Source organism: Camarhynchus parvulus, chromosome 4A (assembly GCF_901933205.1).
Source record: "Camarhynchus parvulus chromosome 4A, STF_HiC, whole genome shotgun sequence".
Classification (NCBI taxonomy): Eukaryota; Metazoa; Chordata; class Aves; order Passeriformes; family Thraupidae; genus Camarhynchus; species Camarhynchus parvulus.
Genome location: NC_044600.1, coordinates 18,177,456 through 18,204,768, shown reverse-complemented (window position 1 = coordinate 18,204,768; position 27,313 = coordinate 18,177,456). Strand labels below are relative to the sequence as shown.

General features: G+C 50.2%; 1 protein-coding gene across 7 annotated transcripts in view; it reads left to right on the top strand.

Annotated features, from left to right (window-relative positions):
* Positions 1 to 27,313, top strand: part of ARHGEF9 (Cdc42 guanine nucleotide exchange factor 9) — a 207,146-nt gene that overhangs the window by 127,434 nt on the left and 52,399 nt on the right. For all 7 annotated transcript variants that reach the window (XM_030967639.1, XM_030967637.1, XM_030967638.1 and 4 more), the window contains one exon: positions 16,593 to 16,772. In XM_030967639.1, coding sequence (XP_030823499.1) covers positions 16,593 to 16,772 — 180 coding nt within the window. The remainder of the gene's footprint in view (positions 1 to 16,592; positions 16,773 to 27,313) is intronic.

Genomic DNA, 27,313 nt, shown 5'->3' with positions numbered 1-27,313 from the left:
ATACCTCTCTGGAACTATTGAAGCTGTGTTAGCAGGCTCTGAAATGGGAGTTTAGCTGAGCTTTTAACGGGTTTAATCTTTTCCTGGGTATTAATCCTTCCAGAACCTCTGATAAAATTTGTTGCTTTTTCTCTGAATGCCTCCCACGCTGTCGATATCTGTCTGCAATGAGTTGCTTGGTGCAGAACAAGCCATGGAGATGGGAATGTTACAGCCTCCCATGGATCTTGCTCTCATTTCAGTGCATCCCCAGCTCCTCTCCGACTCCCTGCCACCACTGCTCCTGTGATTCCTGGCCCTGGCAGCATCTCTCCCATTGAATATGGGGTTGGAATGAGTTTCCTTCCTGTTTATCAGCTGTTTCTCAGTTCTCAGATGCATTCCCAAGGTTTGTCTGTTTGATATCAGCAGAGAATGTCAGGGAAGAGCATCACCTCTTCCACACTGCCATGGACATGGAAAGCTATCAAAGACCACAGCAAATGTTGGCTTTGGTTTCCTGCACTTGTTTTTTATTGCTTTGTGCTGCATCACAGGATCCTAAACCTGTGTGACAGCAGACTCAGGCTGTGATCCAGGTTATCAAAGACTGCAGCTGAACTGGAGGGGAAATTATCCTTTTTTCCATCATGTTGGTGTGGAAACCATGCCATCTCCTGTGGGGTAACAGCAGACTTGGGATAGCCTCCCCCACCTGTGTCAGCTCCAGGAAACACAGGATCTCAGCCAGGAAGCCAACCCAACATAAACCCAAGGAAGAGCCTCTCCATGCTTTTGGGATGTGCAGGTTCTGCCTGACTCCAGCTATGACAGATGAAATAGGAAGGAGAAGGGATTTTTCCATCATGCCTGACCATGGAGGCACTGGCCCAGTTGCCCATCCCAGCCCTGGCCGTGTCTATTGCCACTGGCCAGTCTCCAATTTCTCTTTTCCAAAGTTCTTCCTTTTGGATGCACACCGTGGCTGCCCCAGCTGTGCAGTTCCAGGGAGGCAGCTCCTTTCTTGAGCAGCACTGACCATAGAAACGATTGTGCAAATTTGTGAGAGTAGGATAATTTATTGTTTCCATGGCAGTGCTGGAGGAGAGAAGAGCACTGAGGAGTGAGGTGTGGAATAGCAACAGAAACCTGGGAGACACTGATCACATTCCATCTTCCCTGTTTCTTTTCTTCTGAGTGGGTCATAAAACAAAAGCAAATGAGGCAATTGGAACTCCCTGTCCACTTTCCTGGGGCTTGTTTAAATGAGGATTTACTTCAACTAAAAGCTCCTTAGAGCCACTTAATTCTTCCAGGTGAAGTAAATATCTAGGCCAGTAGTAAAAATTCCTTACAGATGTCTTCAGGAGGGTACTTAGCAAGCACTTTCCTGGAGAGAACATCTTGGATGCCTTCAAAGAGCAGAATCAGTTCTTAATGATGGTACATTTGAGAGTGGGGCAGGACTTGGCATAGCCTTGGGAATATTTGGAAATTGCTCCAGTGATAGAGAGAGGAATGAAATGGGCTGCAGAGCAGTGAGGGTACATGCTCTAATTTTCAGCAATTAGTCAAAACAACTCTAGCTAAAGTTTTATTTCAGAGATCTGGGCATATTTCACTATCAGTGAATGTAATCTCCTGTGGTACTGCATTGCAAAATCCCTGTGAATTCCCTGGGTGGATTTCTTTGCCGTGCTTGTCCCATCCATAGTGTGGTTGGTATGACCTGCCCACCACATGGAACCTCTGAGGGAAGCTCACACACTCAACTTCTGCTTTTAGTTTAAAAAAACTCACACTGAGAAGAGCTGGAGATTTCCCTTTAGGTCAGAATCTCCCACCTTTGTTATTTGATCTCTTCCCTGGGTATTCCTGTCCTAGAAGTACCAATCCTTTAAGGCATCCTTTCCATGTTCTGCATTGGGAAAACCTGTGTCTGAAAGGAATAATAATTATATACTGGATATAACTGAGTGTAGACTGTGTGCCAGGCAGATAATATCTGGAATAGCTGAGGCTGAGCCTGAGTGCATCCTTGGATGGGAATTCCTTGGACTCAGCCTTGACAGCTCCATTTGGGCACGTTTCAATGCAGACCCAAGCTCTGTGTGCTCTCCAATCTCTCTGTACCTGTGTGTGCCAACCTCCTGGACTGCCATTCATGCTTGACTCCAGTTTTGCTCTAGAAATGGAAAGCAGCACTGGAATTGTCCATCAGCCACCAGGGTTGTGTGTTCCTTGAGGGAAGAACCTGAGGTGTTTGATGAACGTGGGCTCCCAGGTGCTCCCGTGGACTTTGGTGTCGCTCCTCAGTAAGGACAAAGCCTCACACGAGGCTGGCTGTGCTCAGCTGGGTGCAGGGGGATTGCCGGGAAATCCCAGCCTCTCCCAGCCCTGTCCAAGTAGGGAGCAGCAAGAACCTCTTGCAATTTGGGCATTGTGAGGGATGGATCAGATGCTTCAGCCCAGGAATGCATCACCTCCATCCAAGAGCTGCTCCTGGAGGCTCCTTTCCTCCAGAGGCTTTGGAGGTGTGACTGAGAGGGAAGTTGGTTGCTTTTCTTCAGAGTAGGAGCCCAGCTGTCCCTGAGGCTCCTGGATACTTTCTGAGCTGAAGCCAGAGCAGCACTTGCATTTCCCCTGCTCCTTCCTGGCACTCCATGGTGTGGTGGCATCTGGTCAAAGGTTGGGTTTGGTGACCTTGGAGTTGTTTTCCAGCCTTAGTGATTTGGTAACTCTGTGACTGTGAGTGCTCCTGGGTCGAGGGCTATCCAGCTGCTATGTGTGACCAATTTACTGCCAGTGGTTATCCCAAACATGCAGGAGGAGAGAGCCCAGGGCAGGCAGGAGCTCTGCACAGGGAGCCAGGGAGGATGAGCAGAGCCCTGCTGTTCTCATGGAAACCACTGCAGGGTTCTGTGGAGCAGGCAGTGGGACAGGCCAGGGAAAGGACAGATCTTCCACAGCAGCACAGCCAGGGATTAGCTTCACATGGGCTCTGCTGCTGCCAGTTCTTCTGGGGTGAATCACGTCCCAGAGGAGCTGCTTCCCACCCAGAGGCTGCTAGGCATTTTATACACACTCCATTTGCCTTTCCCCTCAGCTTGGACAGTTGAGTTTTTTCAGGTTTGGGGTTTTTTTTAAGCTTAGGTGTTTTGAAGGTAACATTTTGGTTCACCTTTGGAGTTGCCATTTGCCTTCTCTGTAGCAGGTTGTGATTAGTGATTAATTGCACAGGACATGTTGTGACTCCAGCCCGTGTCCTGGGGTGCTTGTCGCAGCAATGATGCACTGGGTGATTACTCACTCCCCTTAACCTGACAGCTGTATTTCTTCCCCTGACTGCTTAATGACCTTGGCCAGGTACGTGCCTTGTGTTTTGTTGGAGGGCGTTGGGGATGTGCAAATTTTTCTTTCCCTTGCATGACCTTCCTCCTGCCTGGGTAAGAGAAGGGAACTGTTCCATGAACAGATGGAGCGTTATTTCTAGAGGAAGGTGGATAACACAAGAAATTATTCATTCAAAACCCCTTCAGACAACTCAGATGTTTGCCCTGAGAGAGTGTTGCAAATCCTAGTGCAAATACCTGCTCACACAAACTATCCAAGTACCTTGAAAATTGCTTGTGAATGTGGAAGTCACCCAGTCCCAGAGCAGAACAGTGCTGGGGACTTAATTGAGCCATTAAGGAAATTAGGAATAAGCAGGATTTTAAGCAGTAGTTACAGAAGAGATATTTTGTAAGCCATGTGTAGGCAGGTTAGACTAAAAAAGGTTGTCAAGTCATAGCAGGTAAAAAAGCATAGTGTGCAAACCAGGCTGGGGATGGATAATTCACTGCTAAAAGCAGCAAGGTTTGTTGCAAGTGGTGCTTGGCTCTTGTTATTCCTTAATGAATCGAATCTATTAGCCAGGGAAAACATCGTGTTGTCTTGAAAAACAAATCATATTTGGATGCCTCTTCCCCTGCATTTGTACCCATTTTAACACGAGCACACTAATTATGCTGTGGAGATGATTTTGTTATGGCAGAAATGGAGCTGAGTTTGCAGCTGTAACTGTGGAGCTCTGGAGTGCTGGAATAGGTACATGGGGAGAGAGGCCTTTTAATTCCATTGCCTTTCTCTTTAGTATTTGTATCCCTGTGCTTCTCAGAGTGTTTCTGCTCCCTTGGGTGCAGAGGCAAAGGCCCAACTGTGGGGGCCCAGCAGGCTCCAGGCTCCCAGGGATGCCAGAGGAATGGTTGGAGGAATCGTGTCCACGGCCCAGTTTCTACACAGATGGCAACGGGCTCACAAATTCCCAGGCTTCCTGACATGTTTCCCAATGCACAGAGAGCTGCATGAGTCATATTGCTCCAGCTCTGGTCCTTTTGGATGGAAATTATACTTTTAAATACATTCTGTGATTACACGCAGGGCGATGGGCTCCTTTGGAGGAGCTGGAATTTGAGCCATTAAGTTGAGTGGCTGCCATTACATCCCGTGTTTGCCAACAGATAATACACAGACATACTTCATCTGTGACAGCTCTGCCCTCTAGACTTTGAATAGAATTATCTTGGTGCAGAGCTGATCTCTCCAGCACCATCCAGGTGCTCGTTTCCTTGCAGCAGGCAGCAATGTGGCCCCTGATGAGGTGAAGTGGGACAGGGAAGGGACAGCACTTGCTCGTGTCCTGTGCAGCATGACTGGAGAGAGGGGAAAGGCACAATGACACAATGGATGAGGTGACACTGATGTGTCCTGGTGGAGTCCCTGCCCATCCCACCCCTCTGGCAGGGCTTCCAGGGCTCCTGGCAGAGCTCTCAGGGCGTGGGGCTGTGCAGCAGCTGTGGGGCTGGGAGATGGCAGCAGGGACATGGGGATGCTCGTGGCTGTTCTCACTGTGCCTGCATTGCTGCTGGCTCCTGAGCAGCCCAGGGGGCTGGGGGGGAACTCCTGGGTCAGAATGTGGTGATGGCTTGGAAAAACCCCTGATGTGACCTTTCCATGCTGTGGCAGTGCCATCCAAGCCCAGCTGAGGTAGGAGGCTGTAGCCAGTGGCTGCCTTGAGTTACTCCCACTGAAGGGACATTTTGGCCATGAAAAGTGAGAAGCCATCAGCCATGACTTCCATTCATGGCCAGGCTGAGCTGAGCAAAGCAGCTTAGAGGTGGAAGGCTGCACATCCATCCCTGTGCTGATCTGGCCAGCCCCTGTAGGAGGCTCAGAGGATCCCATGGCAATCTGCAGGACAATCCTGTGCCTCTAACGAGCACCCAGTCATTACTGTGGTGTGGTGAGGTCCCCAGGATGAGGTGAGAATATTATATTATATTATATTATATTATATTATATTATATTATATTATATTATATTATATTATATTATATTATATTATATTATATTATATTATATTATATCATATCATATATCATATATCATATATCATATATCATATATCATATATCATATATCATATATCATATATCATATATCATATCATATAATATATTATATCATATAATATCATATATAATATCATATATTATATTGTATTATATGATATATTATATTCTAAAACTATACTAAAGAAAAGAAATACATCAGAAGGCTAGAAAAGAAAAAATTATAAAAACCCATGACTGACCAGAGTCCTGACACAGCTAGAATGAGATTAGTCATTCAATTAAAACAATTCACTTATTAGATAAACAATTCTCCAAATCACATTCCAAAACAACAAAACAGGGAGAAGCTGAAGCTTCCCAGCCTCCCAGGAAAAGAAATCCTGGCAAAAGGATTTTTCATAAAATATCACAGTGACAATTCCCTTCCTGTAATGACCACCTTCCCAGCCAGCACTATCCCCTCAGCTTTTAGGAGGCAAAAGTGATGGGAATAGAGCATGATGTCAGATCCCAGCTGCAGTGTCACTGTTGGAAGCCAGGGCCAAAGGTGGGAGGTGACACAGCCCTGCAGTGCCAGCCCTGTGCTCTGCATTGGCCCAGGTGCCCCTGTAGGAGGCTCAGAGGATCCCATGGCAATCTGCAGGACAATCCTGTGCCTCTAACGAGCAGCCAGTCATTACTGTGGTGTGGTGAGGTCCCCAGGACGAGGAGAGAAATGAAAATTTGACTCCATGTTCTTCTCCATGGCCCTGCAGTGCCAGCCCTGTGCTCTGCATTGGCCCAGGTGCCCCAGCAGAAGGCAGGGTTTGCTCTGGGAGTGCTCAGGGCTCTCCAGCTCTGGGTGAGGCAGGGCAGGGGGAGCACCTGGGAGAGCCAGAGGATGGCACAGGCTGTGGCTCAACAGGAGGCTCAAGGGAGAAGCTGCTTTGCTCTCATCTCCTGGCTTTCTCTCTTTGAAGTCCTGCCTGTTTGCCCTCTCAGAACTGGGGACGGAGGGTGACATGTGGGTGTGAGATGTGGTTGCTGTGAGGACCTGAGCTGTGCCTGGCTGGGTTTGCTGTGCCTTTGCTGCCAGTATGGGGGTGCTGGATGGCAGGGACTGCTCATCCCTGTGTTCCCTCACGATGCCCATGGCTGCTTTTTGGTCCAGGTGCTGGAATCCTGGAAATCGTGAGGAAGACTTGTGGTTTTGTTGGAATAATTCTCATGAATATCATCATTTTGGTGGCAAAAAGCTTTGTCTGGCCATTTCTTATTCTGGGTGCTCATCCTGGTTTTTCCTTTTGCCACTGGAAGTGGAATTAATGGGATTTTTCACTGGGTGGCTCTTGGTTTGCACAGGGCAGCTGGATGGGCTCTGCTTCCCCCTGGCTTGGGAGGAAAGGCTCTCACTGCCCCTGCAGTCACCCAAAAGTGCTGGTTCCTGGGGCCAGGTGTTGCTTCTCCAGCCCTTGCTCCTTTTGTGCTTCCTTTAGTTGAATTTCTGTGAGCTCAGCGTCTGGGAAACAGTTTGTAGATGTCATTCCCCTCCTCTGCCAACGAGCCCCCCCTGGACTTTGTTAGATGGGAGCTGCAGGGACTTACCCTGAGAAACCAGGAGATGAGAACAGCAAATAAGGAGCCCAGGTGGTGAATTTAATCAGTGTAATACATTCATCTGGACTTTAATCCAGCCTGGGCATTGATTTGCACTAATAACGGCCACTACTTTGTAAGTTCCAAGTTCTCAGTACTAAAAATATCTTTTTTTTTTTAATATTATCATGTTGGCCTCTTACTACAATACCAATATATGCATTATTGAGGATTCCTGGGGATGTGTTTCATACATTGTGGTCCAACATGACCCAATCCAGGCCTCTGCTTCATTATTAAATGGGCTTTTAGAACACATGGCAGTGACTCAGTCACAAAGGGGCTCTTGCTGCTGCTTCCCTGTTCCTGGCCATCCAGGAGAGATGTTCCTGGTTTGTATTCCTAGCCCTGCGTTTGAATTCATCTCCTTCCATGATTTTTAAACCTGGCCAACTGTGTCAGCTTTTAGAGGACAGAGTATCCACACAGAGTTTTGTGAGTTGTGCTCCCGTCCCTTTCTTCATTTCCCTGGGAGTTCCTGGCTCTGGGCGAGGGAAGTGGCTGCTCTGGGTGCCCCTGGTGTCCCTGTGCCATCCCTCCTGCTGGGGACAGCTGCATGGCTTAGCTGTGTCACCAGCTTTGGGCTGGCTGCTGGCACTGCTGCAGCTGCAGGGACACAGATCCCAGGTCTGGGAGGAGCAGATCTGTGTGTTGCTCCCTTTGTAAGCAGTTGTGTTAAATAATTCAATCCACTGAGAGTCATTTGTGTGATTTTCTCCTTAATTCCTTTCTGCTTTGGAAACTTCCATGTCCAGAGGAACAGGTGATGTGCATTTTAACACAAATATCCTTTAAAAGGAGGGTTACTCTTGCTTTCCTCAGAGCAATGACAATTTTATCTCCTCTCCTTGCAAACACCATTTAGTCAGATGAGCTCAGTTTTCCCACAGTCTGCTCCGTGGCAGGGAAGTTGTTTGCTTTCCAGTTTGAATAAGGACAGGCTTTTGGGGTAAAATGAGCCTGGATTTGGCATTCCTGACACTTCCAGCCAAGTCTTGATCATCCCTGGAGGGGTTTTGAGGCTGTGGATTGGCTGCACCAGGGGCATAGAGATGCTCAGGATGGTGTGTCCATGCTGTGTCCCTCAGCCCTGGACTCAGCGTTCCCCAGCAGCATCTTGTCCTTCTCTGTACATTCCCAGAGCTGAATTTATAGCTATTTAGTAATATTTCTATTTATTTAGTAATAATCTGTTTGCTTATCTGCCTTACTCTGCCCCTTGGGTGCCAGAGAGCAGCAGGTCCCTCCTGGTTGTTCATGGTGCCTCAGTGTTACTGGGTCCACTCCTTGCTGGGCTGGTCCCGGGGTCTCTGTGCTTGAGATGACCCCAAGTGTTGGAAAGTTTCTTTTTCCCAGCCCTGAGATTGAAGAAGGAGTCAGGATTCCTCAGCTCTGGTTTTCAAAGTTGTTTATTCTCTGTTGTCTATGACATTCTTTCTCTGACCTGCTGAGGTCTGTCCAGCAGGTTGGTTTGTGGCACACTGACCACCCCAGAGGTGATGTTAGCTTCTTATACTAAAAACTCTGTGTACATTATTTACAGTAATTTTCCAATACCAATCCAAAAGTGCCACCATCACCCAGAAGATGGAGGCTAAGAAGAAGAAAGAAGAAGGACAAGGCACTCCCAAATCCCTCCATCTTGGCTTCTGAACCCCCATTATAACAACCCCAAAATTCTACTTTTCTATCTTGTAACAAACCTAACTATAATTCTGCTTAAACTCTCATGGCTTGTAAATCTTCACATAAAGTTGATAATTTTCTCCATGGGTTAAAATCAAAGGCTCAGGTGTCTTGGCTTCATGCCAAGGTCTCTGAGCCCCCAACCAGGCTTGAGCCCCCAACCAGGGGCTTGAGCCCTCCAGGGCAGCCAGAGGGATGTCCTGGGTTCTGACAGGGCTTTGTGGAGCTGGGAGCACACCTTGGGAATCCTGGCTGCTCCTCACCCCCACAGCATCCACTGAGCCTGGGCTGGGTGTAAATCAAAGCTCCAGCCCCCTGCTCAGGAGGGATTTCAGAACAACTCCAGGTCTTTGAGGCTGTTGTGGCCTTGGCTTGGGAATGTCAGGTGTCCCTTCTGGGGGCAGGAGGCCGGGATTTGTGTGAGTATCTTAGGTTTGGCTCTTGGAGGGTGTTTATTGTTTGTTGCTGAGCGCTGCAGTGAGGGATCTGTGCTGACAGCCCCCGCCCACAGCCCTGGCAGCTGCCCTGGCTCTGCTTGCTCAAGGTGCTGCTTGCCCTGGGGCAGTTCAAACTTGGCCTTCCAGCCCCAGTCCCATCATTTATCTGAGTTAAAAGACGATGGCAAGTGGTTATTTGTAATTACTCTACAGGAAAGATATGTCACGAGGCAAGGGGAGGTTGATGTGCCCCATCCACAGGAAGGCTTGGGGAGCAATTAGGGTGACATATGCTCCATCCCAACACCTCACACCTGCGTGGGCTGTGCTTCAGTGGGGCCCCTCTGCCTCCTTACCACCTTCCATTCTCCTCCTCACTGCTGCCAGCGTTTTACTCTGCTCTCCATTCTCCACTCTGCCTTGTGGCTGCTGTTATTAATAGGAATGACATGGGCAATAATCACAATAAGGTGGAAAATGAGACTAATGCCATCCTCTGGGCTCTGCTGCTGCAGCCTGGCTGAGGCCAGGTGATTTCCAATGTGCCAGGTGAGACCTTCTCAAGGAAGTGGAAATCAATGAAAAAGAGAACAAGCCAGTCCTTAGGAACCTTTCTGTCTGTACTGACTCTCCACATACCATACAGATAAATGAAAGATAGATAAAGCTTCCAACCGAGTGTGGCAGCCTTCCCAGAATCTGGGGTATGGGAGACTCTCACTCCAATCAGCCTCTTTCAGCTGAAATCCAGTCATTAGTTAAATTCATCAAGGGGCTTGAAAGCAGAAAGGGAAATTCTTTGACTTGTGCTTAACCTTTGGGTGATTGCACCTCTTGAGAGAATGAGCAAATCAAGTGGAGCTGCCCTCCCCTGTGTTTGTGAATGAGCCGTGGGGCCATTCACTGAGATTGGGCATTATTCACTTTGTATAATTCCTGACGAGAGGTTTAAAAATAAACACACCATCAAAGGGACTCTGGGGAGATTATGCAAGAGCAGGAGTGCAGCGGGATGGGCTGGGGGATGTTCTCCTGTGCTCTGCTCCATAGCTGAGCAGCCCTGTCCTGGCTGGGAGGAGCAGCAGGGTGTGGGACTGGCACCGGGCATGCCCTGCTCCCCTGCTCACTCCGTGGGCATGGCCGTGCTGGGAATTGGTGGCAGTGAGTCCCAGCAGAGCTGGGGGGCTCTGGGAGGGCCCAGCCCCAGCAGGCTGTGCTGTGTTGCTGGCACTGAGCAGTGTGAGGTGGTGCCTCCCCTCTGGGATCACCCTGCTCTCCCTTGGCTGGGCTCTGTGCAGCTCTGCTGGGCCCTGTCCTTCCCCCCAGCAGTGATTCCTTTGAACACCCTCTGTGTATCCTTCTTTGAAGCTGTTTTGGCTGCCTCCATTGTGGAAGGGCCGGTGAACCAAGTGTGGGAAATGCTATTGTGGTTTTACAGGGCTTTGATGTTGTCTGAACAAAGGGCAGCTCTGTACAGGAACAATTTGAGCAAATGGCATCCACTCACCACATTTCTCCCTCCTCCCCTCACAGCCTGCTCCTATTCCTGCATCCTGCTCCCGTGGAGGAGGACACAGTTTATGTAACACAGATTTGAAAGGGAACTACCCAGAGCTCTCATTTTTTTACTGTTACAACTCTACTGATGCAGTAATAAATGATCTAATAGAGAAACACTTTCCTGCCTTAAAGATTGTTCATATTCCCAGAGACCGTGGTGCTGGAAACTTTGAGGTCCTTGAAGTTTTCTAAGGAGATGGTGAATGATGATAGATTGATTTAGGTTTTTTGTGAACATGGCTCTTCATTAAGTGCATTTTGAATTCGTGAGAAGCTCTGTCCTGAAAAGAATCTTGGAATCTTGTGGGCTTGCAGTGATTATTTATCCCTGAAAGAGGAATGGACAGGTGAGAGTGGTTTGAATGGCCCTTTTGTGCACATTTCAGTCTCCATGCACCACTAAGCCCCTGATTTCTTCTTCAGGCTGGCCCATAAGAAGCCCGTAAGTGTTGATGTGTTGGGAATATTTGGCAAAACGTTGCAGTAGTGGCTGATTTCACTCAAAGATGTTTAATCCTCGACTGCCTCACTGCAGGCAGGGGCTGAGGTGGAGCAGATGCTCTTGTCCAGTTGTGCATCCTGGCTTGGGAAGCGAGCAGAGCCAGGGAGATTCACCAGACTGGAGGCAGAGGCTCACCCATTCCCCAGAATCATTTCCAGTTGGTGCTGTCATGTGGGGCTGGAGCCAAGTCCCTCTGCAGGGGCACGGCTGGGTCATGGCTCAGAGATTTACACCCTGCAGTGGCCTGGGAGGAGTTGGAACCCCTGGCTCTGTAAATGTGCTTTGGGAAGCCATCCTAGGTGGCGTTCCTGGGCTTTTTTCATCAGGATGTGCTATGGATACAGGCTCAGAGAGACATTCCCCTTCCCTTCCTCTCCTTTGGCTCGTGTGGATTTGCTCCAGACCTGCCCCAGTAGCAGGGTCAGACAGATCCCACCAGCTCCTGTAACAGAGACCTGTTCCTGTTACTCTTTTTGTTCTTTATTTTCCTGCTCACTTTGATGGGGACATTTATTTGATCTTGATAAAGGTGCCACAAAGGCATGGCCAGAAGAGAAAGTTGTAAAATCTGGAGTCAAACTCCCACTTTTGAGCACTTTTTTATTCCTTGGAAGCTGCAGTGTGGCATCAATGACACCTTAAAGCCCTTTGGCTTTGGAAAGTGCAAGGGGAGAGGGAGGCAGTGGGGATCTTTGGCCAGATGGACTTTTCTGAGCTCTCCCAGCCCTGGTGAGGACAGAGTTCAGCATCCCTGGGATGAGCTGGCAGAGCTGGGGCCTTGCAGAGTCCCCTGAAACCCTTTTGTACTCTTTGTTGTTGTTGTCATTTTATTTTGGCAGCACCTCTAATGTAATTCTGGATTTCCAGTGGCCACGTTCCATCCTGGAAATGCCACCAGACAGGAAGAGAAAGCAAAACCCTCCCAGCCCTTCAGCAGGAATGGTTTCCTTCCATTCCTCTGGCTTTGCTCACTGTTGTAAAGCACTCACCTGTTGTGTTGGGAGTGAAGGAGCATCTCTGGAGGGAGGGTTTGTGACTGAGTTCTTGCAGATTTGCTGTGGAAACCTCTGGGGGAAATCCCTGGGAAGGCTGAGCTGGTGCTGGTGGTTCAGGGATCATCCCCCCTGTTCTTAGGGTGCTTAAGCTGTGCGTGGAGTTAGACAGAGCCTTGTCTTTTTGCCCTTTTTCTTTTCCTCATTAAATTCATTGGTTTGTGGTGCTGGGCTGTGGAAGTGGCCCCTCCTCTCTGTGCCCTGGTGCCCACCCCACACAACATCCCAGGAGTTCATCTTCTCTTCTGCCCACTGAGAAGGTTTTTGCTGCAGCCCACAAAGTGCTCTGCAGGCTCCTGCACAGCAGCAATCATTCTTCTCAGCTCTGTAGTTCCCAAGTGCTCCTGGGCATTGCTGCACTCGTGTTACCAGGTGAAAGCATTGAGGAATTTTCTCTTTGGGCTCTTTACTCTGAACGAGCAACTGGCAAGAATAATTGATTTTAAGAGGAAGTAGGATTTCCACCTGGCAGACAGGCAGTGTTCAGGGGGTGTCACACTGAATGTCCTTGTCACCTGCTGCATTTCTTCTCACTGCTTCTCCTTTCCTATGGGTAGGACACTTTCCCAAATATCTAAGTTCTAATTTTTGTAAATTTACAAGGCTAAGATTTTGTGAATTCCTCTGGTGGGTACAGAGAACATAACTTTATTTCCATCAATCTTCACCCTACAGAAATGGCTGTGTCTGGGAGAGTGTGCTTTAATATTTCATTATTCCTATAGTGATTATTATCCTTAAATTCCATTCTTTGGTTTTGGTAATGGCCAAATCATAGATGGGATGGACGTTAAGATGTGGGAAATGCAAACTTCTGCCTCATCCAGTTAAACACAGAGTGAATTCTAGGGCATGATTCACCTGGCTGGAAGGTAGATTGCTGAAATAGCCAGGATGAATCACGCTCCAGATGTGCCTCTTTCTCTTCACTGGCTATCAGGGAGTCCAGATGACTCCCTCAGTGTGGGAGAACCTGACTTTATGGCAGAGAAGTTCTTTCCAAGGTCTTTGGCTCAATATCTCTGACCACAGCACTAAGCTCAGCCTTGAAGCCAAGAGACGTGAACTTTCTGGAGTGAAGAGCTCCTGTGTTGAATTCTCTGAGAAAATAATATGTCATGCTGACCTTTCTCCAGTTTGCCATCTCCTGCTGCTGCAGATGTCAGGTTCTGTCTCCATAACCCTGCCCTGAGAGAGCTGGATGGCTCCATGGATGCAGCAAGATGTCTTGCAAGATAAATTAAACTGGATCTTTTCATTTGAGGCCCTGACATTCTCTCAGTGGGCTCAGCACGTGGCATGGCTGGAGCCCCAGTTCTTGCTGTCCTTTTGGTACAGGCTGAGCTGCATTTGTGTTCCAAAAGGGCAAGGCTTGCTTGCAGGATTCCTGGGATGTAGATCCCTTCCTGGAGCTGAGAGCAAGGGCCAGGGCTGGGCAGGACCCTGCTGGCACTGATCAGTGGGAACCAGGGACTTGGAGCCTTTCCCCTTGAGATCAAGAACACCTTGCAAAGCCCCCCCAGCTCCTGACATCTCCTGAAACACCTTCCAGGCCTGTGTGTTAACAGCACAAAAGGGCTGAGGTGTGACCCCCTGTCCCTCTGTGTCTCTCAGAGCTGGGATTTGTGCCTCGGGCTCAGGGATGGATTTTTGCAAAGTAGGCTGGGAGGGTTTGAAGCACAGTCCCTCTGAAGTTTGGGCTCAGTGACGTTTCTGTGGCAGTTTGTGCCCAGAACTGGCTGTGTGTGAAGTGACAGCAGAGTCTCTGTCAGCTGAAGCAGAAGCAGCAGGAACAGGGCTCCTGCGTAATAGCTCTGTTCCTGGTTCCTCATCAGTGCAGAAGGGACTGAAATACCCAATGGCATTAACAAAAGGAACAAGTGTCAGGCCAACCCCGTTCATTTTTTGACAAGAAAACTGATTTTCCAGCCAAAGAGAACGTACTCTACAGCATTCACTGCGAGGAGCTGAGTGCAGGATCCCTGTGAGCCACGGGTGGGAGGTGGCCGTGGGGAAAGGGGGACATGTGAGGCATTACTGGGAGATCTCTGTGACACTGGAATAAATATTTCATGCTGTTCCACAAATCTCTGGTAAAGTCCCTTTGGGAATAGTATTTGCAATTCTGGTCATCTGTGTTCCAGAAAAATGCAGGCAGGGAATGTGGAAGCCTGAAAGGGCTGGTGAAGCGCCTGGGGGAAGGAAGAGCTGGGGGCTGGAAAGGCAGAACTTCTAGCCTGGGAAACCAAACCTGGACAGTGTCCATAAATATGGCAGAGAGGAAGCCCTGGTGAAGAAGAAGAGCTCAGTCCTGGCAGAACAGATAAATGGTACCTGGTCTCAAATGTATCATGGGGTTTCTTCAACTCTGAAGCCTCATCCCCTCCTGATCTGTCCTGGGGGTCTCTGTGCTTTAAACTGCTCCTTATTTATGAGAGCATCCAGGAACCCTGACTGGGAGCAGAGCAAGGGGCTGTGAGGAGGCACTGAAACACCTCTGAGCATCCAGCTGTTGCCCTGGGGTCACAGTCAGTCTCTGGAACTGTTACTTCTCCAGATGTGGCTCCCCTGCTTTGTTGAGCCAGCTCTGGGGTGAGCTGGGGCTCCACCACCATCTGACTGCAGCTGCTGCTGGTTTGGGTGGGAGCCTGTGGTGCCCAGCTCCCTCCAGCTGTGTCTCAAAAGCCCAGATGTGGGATGGCCTTCAGTGAAGCAGGAGGTGCCCACGAGTTCAGCCATCCCCTGAGGGCTTGTTCTGTGCCTGGTCCAGGACCTTGTGAGGCTGGTGTGGCCAATCCCCTGTATGACACACAAAGGGGACAAAGGTTTCTTCTGCAGCTGATTTTGAATTAGAAGGGACAATTTGTCAAAGTGGAAGTGGGAGGAGCACAGCTTTACTTTGCTGCCCACTGGATCTGTCTGGGTTTGGAGGATGAAAGGCACTGCCAGGTTAAGCCTTGTAGGTCTTGCTGCTTTTGTGTGGCTGGCTCCACAACTGCAGGGCTGGGACTGCAGCTCCAGCTGTCCCAAAGCCAAGGAGATCAGGGTTGTGAAGGAGAGCCTGTCAAGGCAAATGGTAAATCAGGCCCTTTAATCTGTTGACTGGATTGTCTGCATGACTTCGGTGTTCTCTGTTGATGCTGAGAACCTGGAGCTGTGCTGGAAGGTCTCCTTGAGGTTCTCACTGTGCAGGCAGTGATTGACAGGGGTTTGGGGGTGCCAGACTTGCATTAGGAGCTTCTCCACTTGCACACCCACAGTGAGGGGTTATTGTCTGTGTGCCTGTGTTCCTCCCCCAGCTGAGGGGACTCTCAGAGCCTCGCCACAGCAAGGTCTGGAATGGCCACAGGGTTGAGCTCTGCCCCTGTGAGCTCAAACTGGGACTGGGAGGCAGCCCAAGTCCATGGTCAGGGTGTCTCAGTGGCAGAACTAATGAACCCAGGATGGCTCTGATTAGCACACGGGGAAAACCTGTGTTTGCTGGGGCAGCCCCAGTGCTCAGCACACAACCCCTGCAGTGGGCAACACATAAACACCATTTATTGCTCTGTTCAAAGCACACAGCTGTCAGTCAGAGGGGCAGGGGGTGTCCTGGCTGTGGATGGAGGTGTGGAAGGCACCAGTGCTGGGGTGTTCCCTCCTGCCAGCACAGAGCAGGAGTTTCATGGCTGTCACAGAGGAGACCTGGGCTGTGCTGGTGCACCTCTGAGGCTCCATGAGCTCCACAGAGATGTTCCTGAGGTCCTGTCACACACCAGGCTGGCCTCATCCAGTGCCCAGGGCCCACAGCCTGCTCCATGCAGCCTGTCCCCACAGCCAGGAGCAGCAGGATTGCCCTGGGCTGTGCTGCAGGCAGGGCTGGGGCAGGTCAGCAGTGTGTCACAGGTGAGGGGTGTCAGTACATCACCAGCACTAAAACAGGCAGCCTCCAGTTTCAAAAAAACCTTCTAAAATATCAAAAAACCCTTCTAAATATGTGCACTAACTTTGCTTGGATCTGCATGGAAAGCCTCTGACATTTCAACCAAAGTGAAAATTCCTCTGCAGGACACCATTGCTTGTTTTTGGGCATTGCACATTGTGTCAGTGGAATTGTCCCTGACAGATGTGCCTGTATGGAGGGGCAGGGGAGGTGCCAAGCCCTGGGGGACACGGGACACAGCACCTGGAGCTTGCCTGGCATGGCTGGCAGCAGGATGAGGGCAGTGGGAAGGGAAGGGCAGGGCAGGGCAGGGTGGAGCTGCCATGGAGATGTGGTTTGGCTGCGAGCTGTGCTGCTGTGCTGCTGTGCATGTGAGGGGCTGGGGCTGCAGCCATTCCCTGACTGTGCCTTTCTCTCCCCAAGCTGATCAGTGGTGGTTCCATTGTCAGTGCTGAGGCAGTATGGGATCACGTCACCATGGCCAACCGGGAGTTGGCGTTTAAAGCAGGAGACGTCATCAAGGTCCTGGATGCTTCCAACAAGGACTGGTGGTGGGGTCAGATCGACGATGAGGAAGGATGGTTTCCCGCCAGCTTCGTGAGGGTGAGTGATTTTTCTGCTTTTTCCTGCCCTAAGGAATCCCTGCCCATGCTCAGGGACTCCTCTCACTCAGTTTTTACACTGTTTGTTCTCACTGATGCTGATTCCCACTTCTTTGCCTGTTTTCTGTCCAAAACATGGGCAGCAAAGAAGGTTTCTGCTTGCTGCTGCCTCCCCAGCACACAATGGTTTCCCCTCTGGTGCAGCTCTTGTATCTCCCCCAGTGCCAAGAGGGAGAGATCCATGAATGGAACTGGAGCTGGGCTGCCCAGAAAAGTTCATGCTTTTTTGGCCTGGGATAACAAATTGTGTTTGGTGTTTTGGGATAACAAATTATGTTTGGTATTTTGGGATTTGGGGATTTTGGGATAACAAATTGTGTTTGGGATTTTGGTATTTTGGGATAACAAATTGTGTTTGGTATTTTAGGATTTTGGGATAACAAATTGTGTTTGGTATTTTGAGTCTGACCCCGGAGCCAATGGTGGCAACAAGTCTGGAAAATGGATTTGTGTCAAGTGTGATTGAGGTGAAAACCTTCTTGCAGAAACACTCTCACCTGTGTCACTAACACATCTCCTCTGGGCTGCAGCTGGAAAGGCTGAACAGAACAATCTCATTTTGTTTGCTTAATTTAAACACTGAAATATTCTGGGCCAGTTTAACCTCTCAGTGCACAGACCAGTGCTGATTTCTTTGTGGTTCTGGGGAAAAGATTTAACAGCCCTTTGGTCTGGTGTCACAAACAAACTGTTTGCAGGAGGTTTAAGAATAATCTGGAAAACACTGTCCTGTTTTTTTTTAAAAACACCAGAAAAACAAATGAACCAGTGTCTTTAGGGCCCCAGCCCATGGATCATGGTCTTGCCTGAATTCCCCATCTCTCCCTTTTCTAAGGCTGGGAAGATGGTTTTAGAAACTGTGGGGAACAAAGGGGAGGGGGATCAGTGAATCTCAGACAAATGTCTGGAACAAATCCTGGTTCCTCATCCTTGGTGCTGAGGGTCAGAACAGCCTGACCAGGCAGGATTCTTGCCTGTTCTGTCCAGTATCCCAATGAGAGCAAACCTCCCATCAGCTCTGCAAGAGGCTGGCTTGGCTCTTCCATCTGGGAATCACTTGTTGAGGGCAGCAGGGACCAGACACCTGCCCTTTCCCCTCCCGGAGGGGAGCAGCACCTGGCTGTGCTGCCTTTGTGAGAATTAATATTTAAAAACAACAGTTCTGGCCCATTTTGTCTGCAGGTCTTGAAGGAAGGCTGGGGAGAAAGATTTGCCCCTCAGGTTTCCAAAGCAGCTGAATAAGGAATGAAAGAACTGTGAGAAGAGCAGATGATCACTCACATCATGAGCAGGCTGCGTTTTTCTCTGTTGTACTTTGAGCCCTGCTTTTTGAAAATGATGCCAGAAAACTGCCTGATTTAGCCTGGGTGGTTCTAGTTTTACTTGCAAAATAATTGCTTGTCTTTCTATCTCGATTTCTCTTCTGCAAGCACAGAAGGAAAAGGGGACAATATGTTGCATAGAATATGAATAGCATTCAAGTGAGAGATGTCAGACAGACCAGACAGGTATAAAGCCAAATAGGATTAATTTCAGGATATTTCAGACTTCAGGCCTCTTGTAAGCACTAACAGGAGTGCAGGAGAAGATCACTGCACAGTTGGGCTCCTCTCAAAGTCCTTTGAATCACTTCTGAGGACAAAACTGGGCTGGGAACCCAGTTTGCAATGAGCTGTCTGACGCTTCTTGCTCTCCAGCCAGATCATCTGAGAACCTTTGGCAAAGCATTTGGCACTCACGAAATCTCATAGCAGGGAACTTCACATTTGCAAGTGGAGAGGAAAACAGGAACCTGCTGATTCCCTTGGCCTCCTTTACATGACAGCCAGGGGTGGCAAACAAAAAGGCTCCTGAATTCCCTGCACACACAGCAATTGTTGTCTCCCTGCTCACACCTGCACTAATCCTCTTAGGAGCTTGGGGCTTGGATAGAAGGAAGGTGGGGAGAGGAAACCACAGAGGTTTGGGAGCTCAGGAACTTTCAAGGAGAAACTGGATGGATAAAGCAATGTTTATTTGGGGGAAGAGAAAGCACAGCATAGGAGAAGTAAAATTTGGAGCCAGCAGGGAATGGTGAAGGATTTCTGCAGGGAGCTGCTGCCCTCAGGGAGAAGGTCATGAACACCCCTAAGTCAGAAAGGTGGATGAGAACTCCAGAACTAAATTTAAGACCCAGCAACAAGCTGGGTTTCGACAGCTGAAGGTGTCTGTGGTGTATTTTAGTGCCTGTTCTGAGCACACTGGACACCCACAGGGCACAGCTATGGTGGCTGCACGGCGCCTTTGAACATCCTGTCAACTTCCAGTGGTCTGACAGGTTGGGAGGTACAGCTGAGAAAAACCAGCAGGAGTTTCAAACAAGATTTCACATTCTGGTGGTGGAAATGCCACTTGTTTCCCCTCTGTGGATGGCAGAGCCTTGGGCTGTCTGTACATTGTGGGCTACAGATGAGTTTTTGCATAACCAGCACATTGACACTGGCTCAGAAAAACAGGCTCAGTGTTGGGAGGGAGGGATTTACAGCCCAGAATAACAGTCCAGGGCTGCCCATGGACCCATTGTTGTACCTTCAGGTCTCCTTCTGAAAGCACAGCAGAGTTTTGATTGCAGAGCCCCTCATCAAGGCTCCAAAACAGCCCAGGTGAGACACTCCAAACACAGGAAATCAAATGGCTTAATGTTTGGGCTCTGACATATTTCCACTGCAAGAGAAATGAAAAGAGTAAAGCTTATGGATGCTGTGCAGTGAAATCTCTCCTCAGAGACATGGCAGAGTGCCCCTGTCCTGGGCAGAGAGGGGGATTTATTCCTGTGTAAAGCTCTCCTTAGTCTCTTTGGATACCAGACTGAGCTTGCAGAATATATTTCTTCTCACCTCAGCAATGCTGACTCTCCCTTCCTTATGTTGCTAAGCCAAGGTAAAGAGCAAAACTGGGGCTGAGGAGCTTTTACTGCAGCTTCTTGTGGTGCCTGGTGCCTGAAGAAGGGAAGAAATGGTCCTGCCAAGGGGCAAGGAGGGGCTGTAAAATCCTCATGGTCTCCTCTTCCAGGAGAAGGTGCAGGGGTGGAGAAGTGCAGGGGTGGCAGTGCTCCATGTTCTCTCTCACCACTGCCTTGGTTCCCCCAAGTGTTGTAATTTTAGATTGATTTTCCTGCTGAAAAGCTGCCTTTGACCCACTTTATTTTCTGCTGCTAAAGGAGAAGTGCTGGATAAATTGGAGTGAGCTTTTAAGGCACTGTGGAGAAGGAGACTCTGAACCCAGAGCCTGGTCCCAGTGCCTTTACTGGGCAGGTGGGTTTAGCTCTGTATTGCAGGTGTAATTCCCCAGTTTGCTGCCCCATCTGCTTCTTTTTGCCTGTAAAATCTGATTGTATCTTGTTGAGCTCATCACTCACCTGCTTTCCCCCCCTGCAGCCCTTGCATTAGCATTCCCTCAGAGCCAGGGCCATCAGATTGCCCAAAGAAAGAGGATGGAGCTGCAGTCAGAGCCTTCTAAAGGAGATTTGATTCTCCTGTGGTAAATCCAGCTCACAAATAGCTGTGCTGGAGGCAGGGCCCAGCACGGGCAGCGCTGCTGGGGACAGGCTGAGCTGCAGAGTTTGGGGTTCCTAAAGGCAAGGAGCACCCCAGGGCTCCCTGTGCCACCTGCAGCCCAGACAGGGCCCCCAGAGGGGTCACACACACTGGCACTGTGCCCTTCCCTGGACAGGCTGGTTTGGAGGGGCAAACCCAGAGTTTGGAGGGGCAAACCCAGAGTTTGGAGGGGCTAAACCAGAGTTTGGAGAGGCTAAACCAGAGTTTGGAGGGGCAAACCCAGAGTTTGGAGGGGCTAAACCAGAGTTTGGAGGGGCTAAACCAGAGTTTGGAGGGGCAAACCCAGAGTTTGGAGGGGCTAAACCAGAGTTTGGAGGCCTTTCTTTGAGTCAGGCAAAGCAGGCAGGAATCTCCACAGCCCCTCCAGGCACAAACCTGCAGAGCCCCTTCCCTGGGCCTGCCCTTCCTCAGCCTGGCAGGGCTCTGAGGGGGCTCTGAGCTGCTGCTCTTCCCTCCTGAGTGCCAGCAGGGCTTGGGCTGTGGGAAATGGGGGGCTGAGCCCTGATTCCCAGGGTTCTGATGCAGTTTGCTGCAGTGTCCAAGCAGGTTTTGGTCCGTGCTGGAGCTGCAGCCCCTGGGAATGTGCATTTGGATTGCAGGGAGCAGGAGGGAGCACAGGGCCTGTTCTCTGAGCTGTTCTTGTTCCCCTTTCAGGGATACAGAGCCTGGAGCTGTCCCTACAGAATCCCAGCAGGGCCCTGCTTTCTCCTTTCCCAGAAATGACTAAAGGGTGTTTCTCCCCTTGGGTAAAGGGAATTTCTGAGACTGGGAATGAGAGTTTTAGGGAGGAGAAGAAGAGCTGAAGAGGCTTTGCTAAAGCTGGGGGCAATTGGAGGCAGGAAAGAGAAGGTATCAAAGAGCCTGTGGGCTGCAAGGTGTGGAGGCCACTGAGGCTGGGGGCAGATTACTGAGGGAGAAATTCAGGCTGGGGAAGAAAAGGGTGGTGGGACCACGGGAGGGGAAAGCCCCTTGCTTCAGCTGCCTGTCCTTCTGCTGCCAAATGTCCTGTTCCTTGTCCTGGAAGAGGATGCAGGAGATGCTCTGTGCTTCCCAGCAAACTGCATGCACATTCCCAGCCCTCCCCTGCTGGGCAGGGGCCGGGGCTGGCAGGGACAGCTCCGGGGGACATACAGCATCTCCTGCAGCTCCTCACTCCTCCTGGAGCCTGGGGAAGGGGAACACCTCGGCAGAGCCCAGGGCAGGCTGAGCCTGGAGGCTGCTGCTGCTTTGCTTGTGCAGAGCTCTGCACCACGGGCCCTCCTGGGCTGCAGATGGGCAACCAACCTCCTTAATCCAGAGGGGAGTGTGGTGGGGTGGGATGGACAGGGCTGGGGATGGACAGGGGTGGGGATGGACAGGGGTGGGGGATGTGACACTGCACAGGGTGTGACACTGCACAGGGTGTGACACTGCACAGGTTGGGGATGTGACACTGCACAGGGATGTGACACTGCACTGAGGTGTGACACTGCACAGGGTGTGACACTGCACAGGGATGTGACACTGCACAGGTTGGGGATGTGACACTGCACAGGGTGTGACACTGCACAGGGTGTGACACTGCACAGGGCTGTGACACTGCACAGGGATGTTACACTGCACAGGGATGTTACACTGCACAGGGGTGTGACACTGCACAGGGCTGTGACACTGCACAGGTTGGGGATGTGACACTGCACAGGGTGTGACACTGCACAGGGTGTGACACTGCACAGGTTGGGGATGTGACACTGCACAGGGTGTGACACTGCACAGGGTGTGACACTGCACAGGGCTGTGACACTGCACAGGGATGTTACACTGCACAGGGGTGTGACACTGCACAGGGATGTGACACTGCACAGGGCTGTGACACTGCACAGGTTGGGGATGTGACACTGCACAGGGTGTGACACTGCACAGGGTGTGACACTGCACAGGGATGTGACACTGCACTGAGGTGTGACACTGCACAGGCTGTGACACTGCACAGGGTGTGACACTGCACAGGGATGTGACACTGCACAGGGATGTGACACTGCACAGGCTGTGACACTGCACAGGGGTGTGACACTGCACAGGGGTGTGACACTGCACAGGCTGTGACACTGCACTGAGGTGTGACACTGCACTGAGGTGTGACACTGCACAGGCTGTGACACTGCACAGGCTGTGACACTGCACAGGGTGTGACACTGCACAGGCTGTGACACTGCACAGGCTGTGACACTGCACTGAGGTGTGACACTGCACAGGCTGTGACACTGCACAGGGTGTGACACTGCTCAGGGGTGTGACACTGCACAGGGTGTGACACTGCACAGGGATGTGACACTGCACAGGCTGTGACACTGCACTGAGGTGTGACACTGCACAGGCTGTGACACTGCACAGGTTGGGGATGTGACACTGCACAGGGTGTGACACTGCACAGGGTGTGACACTGCACAGGTTGGGGATGTGACACTGCACAGGGTGTGACACTGCACAGGTTGGGGATGTGACACTGCACAGGGATGTGACGCTGCACGGGGTGTGACACTGCACGGGGCTGCTGACAAGGACACAGCCCTGCTGGCAGCTCAGGGAGGCAGGAAAAGGAGCAGATCCTGTGGGAATGGAGCTGCTCTGCTGCAGGGCAGGGTGGAGGGGTGGGAGAGGGTCCTGAGGCTCTGTGCTTCCATGGATTTCCCAGGTTATTGGATCCTCTGGCACCTTAACCCCTGTCCTGTACAATCCAGATTCCCTGGGATGGCAGCAGCTCTCTGAAGGATGTGTGTGTGTCATTAATCTGCCACATGAGTTAATTGGGAGTGAGAATCCAGAATGGCACATTATCTCTGGTTGTGTCCTTGTGAATATCCAGTGGCAGCAGGTTAATCATCCAGCTGGCTGCTAACATGTTTGCTTTGTTGTGCTTTCTGATCATTATGAGGTGATCAGGCCTTGGTGCCTGTTGAAGGAAAAGTCCTCTCCATCCAGTGCCTGCACCGAGCAGGGTAAATCTGCAATCATTGCAGGTCAGTGCTGCTGGCCCAGTGCCATTTGGGTAAAGCTGCAAGCTGATACATTGTATTTACAGAGATTTTATATCATAGAATCACACACTGGTTTGGGCTGGGAGGGACCTTAAAACCCACCCAGTGCCACCTCTGCCATGGCAGGGACACCTCCCACTGTCCCAGGGTGTCCCAATGCCCAACCTGGCCTTGGGCACTGCCAGGGATCCAGGGTGGGCACTTGTGCCAGGGCCTGCCCACCCTGCCAGGGAACAATTCCCAATTCCCAATCTCCCATCCATCCCTGCCCTCTGGCAGTGGGAGCCACTCCCTGTGTCCTGTCCCTCCATCCCTTGTCCCCAGTCCCTCTGCAGCTCTCCTGGAGCCCCTTCAGGCCCTGGCAGGGCTCTGGGCTCTGTAACACCGTGTCCCAGGTCACTGAATGTGTCAGGCATGCTCTGCCCCCAGGGAAGCTCTGGTGGCTCTCCCCAGTCACCTCCGTGCCCTCCACGTGCCTGAACAGATTTTCCAGGAATCTGCTCCGTGCTCCTGCTGGGCACTGGGGTGAGCCTGCCTGGCCTGTGGCTCCCCGGCTCTCCCTTTTTTCCCTTTCCAAAAGGATATCAGTCATGGAGAACATGAATTAGCACAATGCAGCCATCAGCTCTCCCTGGCTCCCAGAAGTGCTCCTTAGGGAAAAGGGCCTTTTTTCCGTGATTATTTTACTTTTATCTGCCTCTGCAAGTTCTTGCATTACACAAGAGCTGGTCATGACTTCCCAATTAGGTTGAATTTTGGAATAGGACTGGGAGCCTCATGATAAATCTGTTCCTCTCCACATGGAGGGGCCTCTCGATGGGAAACATCATGTAGGACCAGTGTTATGCTACTTGATTTTTTTCCCTGTAGTTTTTACTGATTTCTTTTAATTGATTCTTGATACAAAAAGCCCAGAATGGCTCTCAGGGCTTGGTGGTTTGCTTGCTGGGTGCTTTTCATGGCCTGGGGGAAAGCCCTCCCATTGCTGTTTCATTTTACAGCCCCTGATGTTTTCCATTGCAGAGGTGTTTAAAGAGACCCTGGATTTATTATTGTTTATATTTGTTTTGTTATTGTTTATATTTGTTTTATTATTGTTTATTATTTTTATTTATCCCTAGAAATCCCCACAGGGATGGCAGCCACCCATCCTGAGCTGGGAGTGCTGGAGAGGTGGGATGAACCTGGGAAAAAAACAGAGTCTGAAGTTTCTTTTCTAAGAATGGAGATATTTGCTGTGAGAGGGAGGGGCAGCAGTGCCTTTGTGTCCCTTTGGAGAGATGGGGAGCAGACAGACCTTTTTCCAGGAGTGTGATCTCAGCTGTTCCCCACAGGAAGGAGGGAAATTCAGGCATTTTTGGGAGCCCCCTGGGTGTGAAACAGAGGGATGACCCTGGCAGAGGTGCTGGGTTAAAGCAGGAGCGTTTGCAGCTTTATCCAAATCACTCAATGTGACATTGCAGAAGTTTTGGGGCGAGGCCAGCATCTCCCAGTGTGGCTGTGCCACCTCACTGTCACCTGCACTCCATCACTGAGGCCCAGGGATCCAGCCTGGGCTGGTGGCACTGGGACAGAGGGCACAGTTAACCCTTGGAGCGCCACCTCCCCTTGGCCCAGCACGGCCCAGCTCCCCCCCAGTGCTGAGGGGGGCAAACCCAGCCCCAGGGGTGTCTCAGCAGATGCTGCTCCTGGGTGAGAACAAGGGTCTGGGGATGCATTTCAGCCCAGATTTCAACAGCTCCATCAGTTTTTCCATGGCTATCCCTGGGTTTAGGTCCCTCCAGCTGCAGGGACTGGGCCAAGGTCAGTGCCAGAGCTGCCACTGCACGCCAGCTTTTATTACTCATGCTCCCAACTTCAAATGATGCCCTGGAAGAAGGATCCTTGGTGGAATTTCAGAGAACTTCAGAGGTTTAGATGGAAACAGGAGTGTTTGAACAACACAGTGGGATTCATCCTTCCAGCAGCAGGGGCTGGAGGGAGCAGGGTGGAAGCACCTTCAGCTTCCTCTGGAGCTGATAAAATTGTTGCATTTGTTTTTAATCTAAGGCAGAAGTCATCTAGACTAGAACTGTACTTTTTTCTCCTTTTGGGAACATGGATTCTAGCAGGAAGGAGCAAAAATTTCATTAAAGAAGAAAGCAGGACTCCTGAGATTTGCAGATGAGGAAGGAGGGAGTGTTCCTGCTGTGCACAAAAGGCAGCCTGAATTTGAGGAATCCTGGAAGTTTGTAAGTTTGCTATCTGCCTTGGAGTTTCAAAGCCTTTAGGACTCATGACTCAGGCTTACACACACATGCCTTGTAATGATCAGATCTTTCTGCCTTTTTTTTAAGTGAAAATCAAATTTTTTCTCATGATCACCTGACTCCAGGAGGTAGAGCTTTAAAAATGTGCTCTGCTGCCAAACTGGCAGGAATGTCATCAGACTTGGTAACAGGCTGTTCCTGTTGGGTTTGGGAAGGCTGCAGAATCCCTTTCTGTAGGAGAGGAAAAGCAGGGTGGGAAGTTATTTTAAACTTCAACCAACAGGGTCTCATCCCCACACTGCTCCTGCTGCATTTTCCACATCTGTTTGTTGGAATGCCAGTGAAGCTGCCACCAGGACATGTCCCTTGCAGGACTCCCTGTGCCATTCTGGCCTTCCCAGGACCCATTTTCCCTTCTCAGGGTGCCCCCAGGTTTTCCCAGCACTGAAATTGGTGGCACTGCTGTCAGTAGTTGGCCCCAAGGTCCCTTACCCCAACAGGGACATTGCTCAGCAGCAACACTTGTTTCATTTATTTATTTAAATTTTATTTATTTTTTATTTCTTTTTCAGCAGAAACCACTGCTCACGTTCATGGGGTGTTGCTCTGCCTCAGTGGACCCCAAACCTCTTCCAGAGGAGGGTGGGCTTGCTGAAAGAGACACTTTCCTAGCCAGATTTTGGGCTAGAAATTTTTTGGTTTTTTGAACAAGAGACATTTGTTTCAGCATGGCAGGAGAGGTTTTCCATGCTGGATTCCACTGTATTTGGTGGGATTGGATCAGCAGCTCCCTCACAGTGACCCAGGCCTCAGCCAGGCCTGCCAGTGCTGATAGAAATCCTACAAAACCCCTTTTTGATCCCCCAGATTTGCAGCATCATTAACATCCTGCTAAAGAAGAGATGGGTTTGGGTTTTTTGGTGTTTGTTTTTTTCCTTGGCCTTTACAACTGCCTGTGGGAGGGCAGAACGTGGGAGCTGCAAGAGGTGGTTTAGCAGAACAGCTGCTGGTTGGGAATGCAGGGAAGGAGCAGGGGCAGGTTTGGAGGTTTTTTACTTTCCTAATTTACAGGAACACTGCCCTTTACAATCTGTGCACAGCCCAGTTTAAACTGAATAATGGGGAAGCTGGAAACACTATTAACATTAAAAGGAAGCCTGAAGATCAGGTTAATGATGCTGCCTGGTTTGCTTGTACTCTGTGTGTGGACAGTTCCACTGCTCACAGGAAAATGTATTTTTAGTTTGAAAGTCCCCAGCATTTGGGGACTTCAAACACTGAGGAGAGAAATTGCCTCATTTCCATCACAGCTGAGGTGGTCTGTGAAAGACAGGGGTATTTCTGTCAGCTCTAAGTTTTATTTAATGTTTGTTTACAAACTACCCTGAGCCCAATTTGAGTCAATCAGAGTTATTTGAAGCAGCTTTTGTGGGAAAAGGTAACAGAAGGAGCCCTTGATCCGTATGGTGTGTGCAGAGCGCAGGCTGGTTCAGACACACAGGGGAGAGGTGGAATTTGCAATTTCTGTGGATGCTTTTTATTTGATACTGGAAGGCAGCTTCAATGTGCTGAGAACACACAGATCCTTTTTCACTGCTTTTTGTAATTTTCAGTGCCCAG